This window comes from Athene cunicularia (assembly GCF_003259725.1).
Source record: "Athene cunicularia isolate RWA chromosome 15 unlocalized genomic scaffold, athCun1 chr15_part1, whole genome shotgun sequence".
Classification (NCBI taxonomy): domain Eukaryota; kingdom Metazoa; phylum Chordata; class Aves; order Strigiformes; family Strigidae; genus Athene; species Athene cunicularia.
The window spans coordinates 15,927,909-15,942,751 of NW_020799121.1; the positions used below are offsets into that span (position 1 = coordinate 15,927,909).

At 40.3% G+C, this 14,843-nt stretch overlaps 1 protein-coding gene across 5 annotated transcripts in view; it reads right to left on the reverse strand.

Moving 5' to 3' along the window:
* Nucleotides 1–14,843, reverse strand: part of CHEK2 (checkpoint kinase 2) — a 34,582-nt gene that overhangs the window by 4,144 nt on the left and 15,595 nt on the right. Inside the window, exons 1-13 of one of the 5 annotated variants that reach the window (XR_003399545.1) lie at nucleotides 13,879–14,614; nucleotides 13,230–13,354; nucleotides 12,800–12,947; nucleotides 11,949–12,039; nucleotides 10,927–11,035; nucleotides 9,119–9,172; nucleotides 8,260–8,321; nucleotides 7,678–7,777; nucleotides 5,887–5,973; nucleotides 4,944–5,107; nucleotides 4,607–4,722; nucleotides 4,135–4,220; nucleotides 568–675 (exon numbers count right to left, since the gene is read on the reverse strand). Coding sequence is in view for 4 of the 5 variants with exons in the window: in XM_026859815.1 (XP_026715616.1) it covers nucleotides 834–875; nucleotides 4,135–4,220; nucleotides 4,607–4,722; nucleotides 4,944–5,107; nucleotides 5,887–5,973; nucleotides 7,678–7,777; nucleotides 8,260–8,321; nucleotides 9,119–9,172; nucleotides 10,927–11,035; nucleotides 11,949–12,039; nucleotides 12,800–12,947; nucleotides 13,230–13,354; nucleotides 13,879–14,128 (1,434 nt within the window). In the remaining variant the exon portion in view is untranslated. The other 4 variants (XM_026859813.1, XM_026859815.1, XM_026859814.1 and 1 more) reach the window with 4 other exon arrangements.

Consider the following 14,843-nt stretch of genomic DNA (forward strand, 5'->3'; position numbering starts at 1 on the left):
AAGACTTTGATGGGAACATCCAATTTATTTTATGTAGAATTGGGACTTATCTGTCTTTTCCAGTGTCACCTGATTTGACTGTGGTTACATTTAAGTTGATGGATAATTATTTTTCCATTTATATAACAAACACCTGAGTTTTTCTTCAGCGTGCAGCCAAACTAATTCTGTCCCATTCAAAGGATCCCAATTAAGTTTTCAGAGGCAGAAACAGCTATTAGTTGTTTATATGCCTTTGGAAAATTTTTTATTAAGTCCCTGGTAAATACAGGTAAGACATGTCCACTGAGTAGTACTTAGTTTTAAGCAGCCCACTAAATTTTAAAGTTTTAATCAAAAAATGGAGTAAACAGCATAGGTATTTAAAACAATGATTTGAAAGCACTACTGCTTCAAATAAAGCTGTAGAAATGAAGTTTTACTTGGAGAATGTGTTTACTTCTAATATCTGAAAAATCCCCTGGTGAACCCAAAGTCACTCGAGAGAGCTAGCAGGCATTAGCTGTGCACAGAAACTACGCCACTGCTGTGTTTTTTTCCATACTAACTTTTAAAGGTAATACTTACAGACAACACAAGAGGGAGTGGGGAGCCAGTAACTCCTTCTCACTACTCACAGTAACAGGACTCAGGGAGCTCTTTTGCTGGTAGTATTCAATGTGTATGTATCTAGAACTGAACATACTGGATGTTGGCCTTCCAAGCAGGCAGCGCACATCACCGTAAACAACTGATACTCTTAGCAAAAGCCCATGAAGGGAAACAGTGTAAAGAATGGCACCTGAACGCTCAGTGACATTTGGAATTGCGGGTATGATGTTTTCTGAAACTTTTTATCCAGTCTTCAAAATTAAACATAACAGTAAGAGGTGTCCCTAAAGGGAATATATAATCAAGATGCTAATAACTTGAGTTTACGTACTGAAATACCTCAAATTCTTAACTTGGCTAAACCACTGTCATGTATTTCCCCTTTCCCATTATGCATACCAGTGATTTTTAAAATCAGTGTAGCATGGTTCATCAATAACATTTCCTGATGAGAATTTTAAGAATCTACATGCAATCAACTCACTGTAGAAGTTACATACAAAACTGCAGTAGTAAAAGCCAGGAATGGCAGGAAGAATTTTTTGATGCCCAGCAGTATAATCAGGACAAGCTAATACCTTAAAAAGGCATCCAAACGCATTCTCTGTCTCAGGAAGCTGCACGGACTCATACTCTCTTGCCTCCACTCTGTTTCTTATGCTCTTCACCTAAGAGTTCACCTAAGACACAGTTCCCAGTGGGGTTGTGAATAGCATTATGCTCAGTGTGAGTAAATAGAACCCATTGTGTGGCTCAGAGGTAGGCTGGGTGACTTTCTTCAGCCTCCTCTAGCTAAAATATCCAGGAAAGCTCACAGGCCCACCAGTCACCTGTGCAGTGCCAAAATTAATAGCTGACCACCTAAAGATTACCTCTCACTAACCTAACTAGACTGTAATGGGAGGCAGGGAAACCATCACCTCCTACTCAGAGGGTTCCCAAACCAGTGACACTTACTCATTCTCATCATAGTAACAACATAGCAGTCCTGGACACTTGCCAGGAACACGCTCTGCAGGATCTGCACTGCCTGCCCACACAAACAAGATGAGGAAGTGGGACTCTGTTACAGTGCTCAAAGAAGGGGGTCCATCCTATCAGAACCACAGTCAGATCTGGCCTCTAAAAAAACCCCACATCTTGATTCTCAGATGTTAAAGAGTTCTGAGAAGAGATGTCTCAGGAAGGATGCAGAAGCTGATGGTTATACTGAAAGAAGGTATTCAGCAGAATACTCCATGCTTTTTTTGCAGTACTCTCTGCAGGTACTAAAAATCTGAGCTATACACTAGCCACAGATGCAGACTGGGCTTTATTTTCTGAGAAAAAGATTCCAGAGATCCAGGATTTTCCATTAAATTCAGACTGAGTCATGGCAGCATACAAAGAGTGTTGAAGCAGGACCAACTTAATACAAGTGTCCTTCAACAAAAATAAAGATAGAGAGGCCCATCAACCTCTGCTGTTGAGCTGGCACCACATCTTCCAACAGAAGCTAAGTGGCCAGAGGGAAAGAATTAGTGACAGAAAAGCTGGCATTAAACAGAACAGACTTGCAACTTGCTGGGTGGCATGGCACAGAAGTAGGAAGAACTGTACCTGTCACTTGTGCTCAACCACTGACCTACACTGTTGACCCAGGCAGGTATTTGCAAGCTCTACCTAATCCAAGTCTTCCCGAACAGAGACCATGAGGAGCTCATCGTTGTATTTACCATCTGGACCACCGAACCCTGATTCTCTTAACATCAGAATCAGTTTCATCTTCCTCCCACAAAGAGAAAACAGCTGTTTTGATGGAAAGGCTAGAAATGACAGGACTGCAGGAGTCCTGACACACTGCTCAGCTAAAGGTGATAGGCTGGAACAGGGCAGAGCGCTTCAGTACTCTGCAATGCCTATAAAACATGATCTGGAGTCAAAACATCCACGGGATAACCACAGAACGGTGAACACAAACTGTGAAACATCTTCTTCCAGCTGGACAGCTATAGTCTGTGAGCCCTTCTCCCTCACCTGAACACAGGTTACTGAAGACGCATCAACCATGAGATACTGCGGATTTAGTCCAAGAGAATTACACTACTTGGCAAGGACCCAAGCTGCTCTGAGCCACCTTTATTATATGATGATGTAATAAAGATCATGAGACCAAGAGAATAACAAGCTCTCCTACACAAGTTCTTACACCGGTCACCAGGGGTCCTGACATAGCAGTAAGACACATTCTAGCCTGGGTCAGGCTGCATCAGGGGGTAATTGGATTGATCACGGCTGAGAAATGCCCTCAGCCTGCAGAGAGAGCATCCAAAGTCACGTGAGCTGCAGTGCTGTCAGTTAACCCACAATGAGGATGCATTATCCAGCTAATAAAGAGAAAAGGCAACAGACATAAAATTAAGGATAGTGTGGCTGCCTTGGAGAAGAGATGAAGTAGTTACTGATTCCCTTCTCTCTCTGGCAGAAGAATATGTGATGTGGCAAGGTAAAATGGGGACCTCGTGACAAGGAGAAGTCAAATTGAAAAGGAAATCAAGCAAAGTAGTATTTAGGCTGGGAAAAGGCACTGAACCACATCAGGCAAGGCTACAAGCAGTTGAAAAGGACCACGGAACTGAAGAACCAAGAAAGCAGACCCTGCTGTAAAAGCAGCAGTAGGAAGGGGGAAGAGCTAACGAAGGCTTTGCCAAGGACAGGGGCCAAGAAAATAAACACATTTAAAAATGCAATGGCAGCTATTGCAAGAGGAAAAGATAAGGAGAAAAGGAAAACAAGAAAATCTGTGTGCTGCAGAGACAGCATTTGCTTGTTGAGAGAGCAAAGGAGCAGGTCTGTTCTGTATGCTGCAAGAAAGAGAAGGCTCCATCCCCCAAAGGCTCTGAGACACAACAAGGTGCTGCAAGACCATCTTGCTTCCAGCAGAAAGTCACAGAAGCAGTCTGTTCAAGATGCTCACTCTGGTTTAGAGTTGTCCAGCACCAACATGGTGACTACAGTATCCAGGCTAAGGGATAATATCCTACAGGTTGGGACCTGATGGCTCCTCCTCCTCCATGTCATTGAAAATGCCAGTAAAACAAACAACTCCTAAACATATATCCTTTTCTTTCTCTCTCTCTGTAAGTAGGCAGCAGGCTCTCTCTGGTCCTACAGCAGCCAGCAGGAACTGTAAAGGCAGCTGGCAGGCCCATGAGAAGCACCAGATGGCAGCTGTTCTGCTGGCACTGTCAGAGGCAGCCTACAGACCCGCAGAGTTAAGCTCTGACTTCAGGTAACAGCTGTTACTCCTGTCAGGCTAAAGAACCGAAGCTCTCCTCGCCCACCCCTGCATCCCTCTCACGGTGTTCTCCAGAGAAGCAGGGTCCGGCACACGTTACACCTCTGGTGCCCAGAGCAGCGTTCCCCTGCTGCCCTGCAGAAAATCATACTGCACCAACAAAACCTCGTGACACCCAGGCTACTGAATGGCCTTCGCGTTTACTCGAGAAGTTATCCCCAGAACCACCCAGCTTTGCTGTACTTCAGTTAAAGCTCAATTCCTACCTGGAGCCAAGGATGCTCCAAGGCTTCTTCTGTTGTAAGACGCTTGCTTGGATCCACCACTAACAGCTTCTTCACAAGATCCAGAGCTGAGGTAATAAAGACAGTTGGTTGGCATATGATCAGTAAATTCAGTACCTGAAAATAAGTTCTACAATCTGCACACACCAAAGCTACGTGCAACCACGCGTCTTGTAACACTTGAGAACAATGCCCCAAAATACATATGTGCCAACAAATTCTATACTTCTATAGCTATAATAAAGGTAAATATTACTCAGAAATCTTTTAAATGAAAACATCTCCTCTTTCTAATGCTTCAACTTTGAACTTAAAAAAACCCCAAAACATTTTGAGACTACTTAAAAAACCTAAATATTTCACCATGCAATGTGCCATGCAGCTGGCAGAAAGTTAAACAAAAACTACAAGCAAGGAGCCAGATACTCTGCTGCCCACTGTAATGGAGCCATACCCATGTCTGATACGTGCTTCCATTCTTTTGAAATGAACGTGTATTCTCCACGAGTGATTTGATCTTTCAGAGTTAGTTGAGTATTTTGCTCATTAAATGGTGGATATCCACACAAGCTATATAAAAGAACAAAGCAAGTTAAACAACACAGATTTTGTTGTAGCGAATGAAACACTAAAAATCACACATTTTAAAGCATCTGCTGTCGTAGCATCTTTTACATGTGTATAGTTTTAAACACACTTTCACTTCCTAATAAAGATACTGAAGTTGCCAAGTCTCGAGCCATGTATGTCAATGACTGCCCAGTGAAGGCAGCATCTACAGAGTATCTTACCATACAAAAAGAATAACTCCTAAACTCCAGCAGTCCACAGCTCGGCTGTATCCAGCAGTCCCAAGTGAATTTAGAACCTCAGGAGCAAGATACGTGGGAGTACCACATAATGTTTTCATAAGAGAAGTTTCTCCAAGAATCTTGGATTGTCCAAAATCTGTAATCTTGTGTTTAAAAACGGTAACACCACATTACATATCAGGATTGATTGTACTAGAACATATCATATCGTCAACATACATCAGGAGGTAACATTAAGCTTCTTCCTTCCAAGTAAGTTCCAGTACAACTATGAACAAAATCTACCCCAATCAGTATTAAGTATGCAATAAACAGCAACCGAGAAAGGGAGAGGGAGAAATAGGAGAGGATCACACTTTACACTAGCAAAAAGTGCTCACAGATTTGGATGTAAATGGACAACCACAGAATAAAAGAACCGTATTTTATTAGAAGAGATTACTTGAAAAATAAGCAGTTCAGCATGCAAATCTGTTTGATGCTTTATTTGGGGGAAAAAACAAAACAAAACACAAACACGCCCAAAAAATACCCACCAAAAATCCCCAACCCTAACCCCCCCCAAAAAACCCAAAACAACAAAAAACTCCCTGTCATCATACAGCCTGGCTATTTGTGAAAATCTCTCTGTAATTCAAGAATTTAGATTTTATTGAAAAAAAAAGTAACAACACTTGAAGTTGTGTACTCAGTTAAGTGCTAAACAAGCACAACATTTCTCAGTTGTTCTTAGGTAAGTGTATGGGTTCAAATATCCACAAAAGTAAAATTAAACTTACAAAAAACCCCCTCAATGCTTTAAGTTACTTCATAGTTTGTATGACGAATTCCATATTTTTTTTTGCTGTGTTTAAATAGAGAAGAATGGGAAGGAATACTCCCAAATTTTTAAACGAACAAGAAACAACGTAAGATTCCTTACCTTTATAAGACATATTTCTTCAGAAGATGAAAGTAACACATTCTCTGGCTTCAGATCTCGGTGTATAATTCCATTGTCATGAAGATACTGGATATATACAGATATAAAAATCAAAGAAAAGCAGACTAATAACTTTTTTTTAAAATGTAAGGTTCCCAATTTTTCATATAGCAATGGCAGGATAACTGAAATGACTGTTTTAAGAGACATGCACACATTTATATATTATGCTTGACTCTTCTTAAAAAAAAAACCAAAACAGAACCAAAAAACAACCTTAGAAACAATTCTGGTTCAAATGTCAGATCTCAGTGCAAGCACAGCACATAGTCCTGGCAAGGTGTTCTGTCCTCCCCTCCACTGGAAAGCTGTACTCCTTCCTGCATCTCAAAGCATCAGAACCAAGGGAGACCAGAGTTCTGCGTTGCCTTTGCAAGAATTCTGGTTTTCCATCTCTCTCTCTCTCTCCTTTTAGTCATTTTTATTGTATGAGCATACCCTCTTGAATACAAGTCCATGTTTCAGTTTGCAAAGACAGTTACATTCGCCATGCCACAACAGTCCTCACACCGGTGAGTGACAGCAGACAGATTTAAAAAAACACCTCGGTCAAAGAGCTGGAGGCTGAAACACCATTCAAAAACCTGGTGATATACTTAGGGAAACTGAGTAAGAAGCAGACAGAAGATCAAGATCAGGTTAAATACACAAAAGATTCTGGAAAAAGTTACTTCCTTGAGGCAAGCATAGAATTGTTCCCTTATCTGTAGTTCTAAAGTCTATGTGCAAGTCTACCATCCAGTTTTCTACTGGCTCCAAACTGGAGAACAGGTGTCTAGTGTCATTAGGAGAACATCGGACAGCAAGCAAGAATCACAATTCAGTCATAAATGGCTGATATATTAAGATACAATGAAGTCTGTGTTACATTGAGTCTAACTAGTAGTACAAAATACCAACTCGAGTTGTCTCCACATTTACACTGAAGGGAAGCTTTTATTTATGGTATCTGAAGACACAGTTTCACTATGAAGTAGACGTAATAGTTTGTCTTTATTATATCTGAAGACATAGTACCATTACAAAGTAGAAGGTAATAACACCACTTTCATTATATGGGCAGCTGTCCCAAAACTGGGGAGAAATACAATAGTTTATTCACTAATGACGAAAATAATTCTAGGTTTATTATTTATTAATACCTACTACAGAACAACTATTAAGTTTCTGGTTTTGGCAGTTGCGAGGTATTAAAACTGAGTCAAAAGAAAAAAGGAAAATAATTGATCTGAAAGCAGGTCCAGACAATTAAGTCTGAGGTAGAAAATAGTCTTGTAGAAATTACTAATGAAATATGCTTAGCATTCATGCAGTTATAAGGAATTTCTCTAAGGACTCGTTATTCGGTATCTGAGACCTGTTAAAATACTCTTAATCCATTGTCTGCTGAACTGAAATGCTTCTTCAGGAGTGCACAGTAATGCATCGATCACTAATTTTTTTTTGAAGGCTACTACACTGATGACTCTGCCCACACAGTACTGAGTCTCCCATGATAATCCTGCCACCAGTGAGCACAGCCTGCATTATTGCTTTAGTCCCTGTTTTTAACAAGCAAGAGTTTGAGTGTTCTTTGGCTGCAGTCAGATAAAGGATCTTGTTAAATCAACTTAAGAGCACTGTGCTGATCGCTTGCACGGGTTTCAGAAGTGACAAATGACAGAAAAATTCATCTGACTGATATCCATATGCATAATCATATTTATCTTGGTAGAATTCATGATTACATACCTTTACAGCCAGCAGCATCTGATAAAAATACAACTTGCAGGTAGCTTCTTTCATCTTGACTGGCCTTGACACTCTGTCATACAATTCTCCACCCTCCATCCTAGAACAAATGCAGGTAAGAAGTCAATATATTGCTCCCCAAAGAGTCATCTCATTAGGCAAGACTGAGACCAAAACTTCTGGCAATTTTGGCTACAAAGAAGGAATGTATTTCTGAAAATGAGTGAGCACACACACTGCTGAATTAGACCCTAATCTCCTGAGTCTTCACGAGACTTGTCACAGTATTTTTGATCAGCCTCCTCTTACAAGCTCAAAAAAATCAAAAAAGTAGCTGCAATCCACAACAGCAGCATAGTGGGCAACTCTCCAGGCACTAAGAGCCTTCAAAGCATAGAAAGATTATTCTCCTGGTTATCCTAGTTCCTACTTTTATGAGGTTTCAGAGAACAGTAGGGGCCAGAAAAAGAAAAACCAAACCAAACCAAACAAACAAACCCCCAGAGTTCAGAATTATACATGTTCTTTGTGGCTATGAAAAACATTTCATTTTATGCATTTACTTTCAATCAAGTTACTTACAGTTCCAAAACAATGTAGTAATCCTCTGCTTCAAAGAAGTTTTTGATCTTGATTAAGCAAGGCTAATAAAAGGAGGAACACAAAAGGACACAGACAGAAAAGTAGAATCATTTGTAGAAACGAACATTATCAAAGTTTATCATCCTGAAGTTCCTGTTTCAGTATGATTTCAACCATGCCAGTTAAACTAACAACACAGCTGACTCGTGCCCCAGGCTTTGGCAAACACTTAATATTCTAGTCTGTTGTCTTCTCCCCCAAACCTACACACACACAAACGTTCAACCCTTGTGGTGACTACAGCTCAAGAAGTATCCTTATTTTTTCCAGCTGTGAGTTACCATACCCTCAGTATTTGCTTCATATGCAACAGCACACTGGGAAACAAGGGAATGTTCACTGAGCTATGCAAACCTTCTACTGAACAAAAGTAAGAGAAATGCCTTTTGCAGGGCAGGGGGGCAAGGAGGAGGGGATGCAGAGGAAATAGGATACAAATTCTAAAAATTTCCAGTGGAATCTAATCTTTATATTTTGTTTTCTGGCAGTATTTACAAAAACATGCATCAAGGAAAGATTTCTACAACAGCAATTCAGATTGAAACTTCTCCTGTGAAGTTTCTCCTCAGATTTACATCTCAGTTATTTAAGGCTTTAAAACCTCAAATTTGTAAAGACATAGTATACTTTAAAACTTTTTTTTAAAAGTGTTCAATAGACTTAGTTACAAGGAAAATTATATACACCCTTTAACGTTATTTTCTAAACAGGTAAAATTGGTCTTTCTTACATTAAGGTCAGTGAACTACAGAAGTACAGTAGGCAGCAAAAATGAATAAAAATGTACAGTAATACTCACATGATCTATTTTCTTCAAAATTTCAATTTCTGTATTGATATTAAAAGCTGGGTTCTATTAAGAGAATAAAATATCATATTGGGTAAGAGTGCTGTTCTGGAATAAGACACATCAGAAATAACAGACAATACCAGAAAAACCATTGTTTTATGCCCCCAATCAGGTGCCTTCAGTGAACTAAATGAACAGTCTGCTCTCAACTGTCCATAGCAAGATACTGCTCCAGACACGTCACTGCAGGTTAGAAATCTCCCCTAAATTTCCAATCTACCAAAAAAAAAAAAAAATCTTGTCAAGTATGTATCGCTGTTGTCCTTTAAACAGCTTCCCTCCCTCAAAGATCCTTTCCGTATGGGCTAACTCTAAAATTAAATGCTACTCTCTCCTAGCTTTTATTTTGCAAGATAACATAAACAGATGCTTTTAATCCGTGGCTTAGGCTCAACTCCTGAAACCAGCCCAGCAGTGGTTTTTGCTCTCCTTCCAATCGAAGTCAGTTGCCCCTGAACACACAGTCAAATCCGTACACAACATGCCAGGTGCAGTCCTGCCTCTGTTTTGTAGAGGGGCATTTCTTCAGAATCATAATTCCTAACAGCATTTCTTGATCTTTATTAGACATGTTCCAAAACTGCATTTTGCAATTTTCAATTGCACTGATGTTACATACTGATCTGCAAAAAACTGTACCTACCCCCTCCTCTGACCTAGGAAAGGTGTAGATTATAGAAGAAATTGTCACTGATCTTGAGGTATACAATCCTGCACTATTAAACATTATCTCACTTCTGTTTCTCCAGCATTCAAAGGTCTTCATACATGATACTGCAATCTTCCTTTCCATCAACAGAGATTTGGGTCAGTGCCAGAGAGCTGAACTAGTGTATTCCTGCTTTTTGTGCCATGATCTCTAAATGTAATAGTACAGAAGACAGATTATCAGAAATTCCACCAGTAACTAATTTGGCTCCCACTGAAGCTTCCTGTCATCCCTTCCTCAGCCAGCTACCTCTCCACCTTACCATTTTTGCCTTTACAAAAATATTTTCCAACACAGGCAGTAGTTTCCCATACTGACGCACTGATGGAATATTTTGTCAGTTTGAACAGGTTCTGTAGTCTGGATCCGTGCTCTCAATTCCATTTTCTCATTTAAAGAAATTAATAAGGTTAATCCAACTTAACTTCAGTAAATCCACAGCAGCACATTTACAGAACTCCTTCCGTGCACTTTTGCCTCTAACTGTACTTTTCTTCCAAGTTTATCCTATACCCTTCTAAAAGATTAGAGTAATAGATAGGAAGTTGCTTGGATTTCTTTCGCGTGTTGGAGTAAAGCCACTTGCCTTGGTCTCTGGCAAATTCAGCTTCTGCTACAAGACTGGACACATGGAAATCCCTTCCCAAAAGGCTTCATATGAATTTGTTAAAATGTATTATGATGGAGAATACGACAAAATTAGCAGAGTTTGTAAATTTTTGGTCAGACTCTGCTGGTTATGATGTGCCCATCTGATGCATTTTAGGGGATAAACCCCCCAAGACTCCCCACCACCCTCTGTACATACCACATTAGCAAACGGTCCTAAATGACAAACATAATGACACGTGGTCAAACAATAAAATCAAGCATTTTCTACAGAATTCGATAGATTCTGTAAGATCAAAAGGCATTTTGAAATCACATACAGAGGACACTAAGTGAAAAAATCCTCTTTAGTTGAAGTGAGCTGGGAAGTCAGAGAGGTGACCAACTATTCCAGGACCACTGGGAGATGACCCGAAGACAGGCAAACAAAAATACTTACTGCCTCTCTAATTCCACTTGCCATGAACTTCCGTTTATTGATTATCTTCACCGCAACTTTGTTACAAGTGCTCTTCTCAAAGGCCAGTTTGACTTCTCCACAGGCACCACTAGCAGGAAAGCACAGCTATGTTAACCCTTACAAATACTTTTCAAAAATCTGCGAAACAAGTACAGACAACTGCAACGAAAGCACTGGGTTACACACAATCTGAGGCTGCTGCTTTCTAACTTCCTGAACATGGCACGTTGTCAAAACTTTTTCAGAAAGCATTCAATCGTTGGGAAATCTATTCAAACACCAAGTGATGTCAAGAGCCACCCATTCAAAAATGCAGAGTAAATGTGTCAAGCAACTAATTGGTCTGTACGGTGGGTCCCCATGAGCGTCAAGAACAAGCTCTGTCAGCGTTTCCATCACACAAATGCATTTAAGAGAAGAGAACCTAGTGAAGAGTTCTCTCAACACCACACTGCACAAATCTGAAGCCAGATATGGCAATATTTTTTTTTTACTAAGTAGCAATTACATTACAGGAACAAATCCTTGTATTTTGCATCGGATTTGTTTACACTTAACCATTCTCCAAATTCTTCACTGACCATCTTTTTCCAAAAGATAAAAAAATAGCCTCTCTCCTTTTTCCTGAAAGCTCTTTCCCTTTCTATCTGAAGGCCTCAACAGCAATGTTGTAGAAAGCCATATTCTGACATAAAGCTCTTCCTTCTACTTCCAATAACTGAGTAAACCAATATACAAAATTTTAAAACTTATTAAGAACCTGCAGACTTTTTTCTCTAAACCCCAGTTTCACAATTAATGGTAGGTTACAAAACTCAAGCCAATTAGAGGAATAAAGCCAAAACTCCTGTCGTAAAGAAGTTTACTCAGGTGTTGCCATTCTTTTTTTTTTTTTTAAAAAAAAACAGCAGCTCACGTAACACTGGTAGTCATTCCAACACAAGGTACTGAAAATGGTAACAAAAATCAATGCTTAATACAACAGAAAGAAGGATGCTTACCTTCCCAAAGTCTTCGACATGATATATTTCTCTCTGAGTTCTCTAGGAAACACTAACTGATCATCCACCGTAAGATCAGAAAATACAAACACTAGGAAAATAAGTGGAGATTATTTTCCTGTTATTAACTTCAAAATTTTGTTACAACAACTAACTATGCTTCTTGAGCTTTTATAGTCAACAACATAAGTAAGACAAGGCTGCCTGCTAGAAGAAAGATCATTATATTAAAAAGTTAGTTGATGCTATAAATGACATCAGCTATGGGTTAGCAAGGTGATCTTATTACTTAAAACTGACGTCATCACTATTAATTTTACAAGGCTTCACCAATTAACACTAGTTAGGGACAAAATCAGCAAGAATTTCAGTGTCACAGCAGAGAAGAAGTGACAGCTGGGAAGACAGCATCTTACTGGAAAAGAAAAGGCAAAGAAAGAAGCCTCCGACCTGCTAATATTTAAGAGGGTTTTTTTAATTATTATACAGCACCTGGTAAGTTCCTGGGGTTTTTCAACCTCCCTTGAATAGTCTGTTTCTTCTGTTCCCACCACCACATACACAGCTACTGAAGTACAAGAGTGTTTCAAAAATAGGGAAACAACTGTAAAAGTTTATAGTCTAGTAAGTTGGTTCCTGATGCAGCTTCTTATAAATTTTCTTTTTTCAGTTTTTTTCCTAGGGTTGAGGTGGATACAGGTAATTTTTATGGAGTACTAAAACATCAAATCACAGCTGTATTTTAACAGCTCTCATGAAGCAGCACAACTTGCAAAAAACATTCAGATCAGTGTGGAAAGGACCTCTTGGCCAGCACATGAAGAACCTACTTATGTTACAGTATGTTTTACCCTTATTAGTCTGTACAGACAGTGCAATTTCAGAGTTGTGAGTCAGGGGAAGCCTCTTCCCTCTTCCAACGAGCTCTCTATTAACAAAAGTTCCATTTGCACTGTGGTCTTCAATGTAGGCAACATAGGAATTTTTTGGACCCGTTTCCTCAAAGAGAAAAACAAAAGGGGAAAGATAACGGTAGGGAAAAAGAAACTTTACTGTAAAGACATGACAGACTATAGCAATTTACTATTGTTGGCTCAGGAAATCAGACTACTGAGGTTATTCCATAAACCAGCTTAATGGAGCATTGCCAAGAGTCTTGTTAAGGGAATCAACACTGAAGCTAATGAAAACTGAGATTTCTTGAGGATCCGCCCCCGCCAAAGTCAATCTTCTTCAATTATGACAAGATATAAAAAGAAAGTTAACCTTTTTATCACCTACCCTGAAAATTCGGAAATGCTTCTTGCTGTAGTTTTGGTAGAAGCCAGTCTCAGACAATCCTAGCTTAGAAAAACTATAGTCACAGCTTTTGTCTCTTCCAAACCAGTATTCATCATTCACACAGTCTGTAGAGTGGGGGGAAGTAAAGCAGAGAGAAAACACAGAATTGCAGGGAGTTACTAACTGCGGCACCACAGAATGATGCCAAGTGGCAGTGAGTGGGATAACAAAGACAAGAATCTCCCTATAAGATCAAGTTTATTTGTCTTAGTGCATGGTGCTTTGAATTATCAACACCTTGCACAATATTTTAATAATTTTAACCTCTTTAGTAACAGAGTTTTCAGTTCAACTTCAGCAATACAGAGAGACTTAGATGATATATCAACAAAATAAATTATGAAAGGGAAAAATGAAGCAAGTGGTAAGGAATGTGAATACCCCACAATTCCTCTAAGCCTATGGAAGCTGCACACCAGGGCACCCAGTACAAACGCTGGGATGTAGCACAGAATAAAACATTACTGCAGAATTTGCAAGCCTGCGCTTAGATCGGCTTGTACTGAATTTGAACATGAAAAGACACCACTCTCCACCAAGGCCCTCAGAACTTTTCAGAGGTGCTACAATCGAACCAAGAGGCACATACCATAATTGCTGAAACCTTTTCCAAGTGCAAAAAGACGACCCCAAGGCTGAGGAACAAGCTCTTCAGATTCCTGGTCCTCAGGGATTGACGGAAGCTCCTGAGTGGGAACTGTGTCCAAGGAACTGATGGTCCCAGAACTGGAGGAAGACTGGCTGGTGCTCTGAGACCCACTGGAAGAGGAACCGGCCCCGCTCTGGGACTGCTGGGCACCTTGAGACTGCTGCACTTCGCTTCCAGTCTCTCGAGACATGGTGGCCTCAAAGAGAACATTTAAAAAAATAATTACTACAGGAAAGTAAAACTGGCAAACATTCCCAGGCCGCACAGTTAACGTCCAAGTCTGTTCTCAGCCTTCAACAAAGTAAAACTCAGTGTGTGTGTATTACATGTAAATCCCCAGGAATTTTTCAAACCGTGATGTTTTGTGTTTTAAACAAAGAATGTGGTGCTCCCACTACTGGTTCTGACACCACCGCGAAACCTTATTCCCGGATTTTCACTTGAGTTCCTCAGGGCTCACACGTCATTTCACAGACACGTGAGCAGCGTCCCCCGAGAGCGCAGCGGCCACTGCAGCTTCCTCAACACGAAGGGAAAAAACGAAAAAGCAAAAATAAGAACTATAAAACGAAGTACGTTTTCTTGATGCTGAAGCCCCGCCGGTTTATCGCGCAGCAAAACAATTCCGTGTGTCGGCTGACTGTTCCTTGAGCAGCGGTTACAACCAGCAAGAGAATTCCCGGCTAACAGCTTCTCTCTGGCGGGGAAGTGCAAACGTGCACGTTTTCGGCCGAAAACGCGTTTTCGGCCGAAAACGCTCACCAAGCCCCATTCTGAGAAAAAGCAAGCACGGAGGACGAGAATCGCTGTTGCCCTGCATAGCGTTCCGGGCAGCGGTTACAACCAGCAAGAGAATTCCCGGCTAACAGCTTCTCTCTGGCGGGGAAGTGCAAACGTGCACGTTT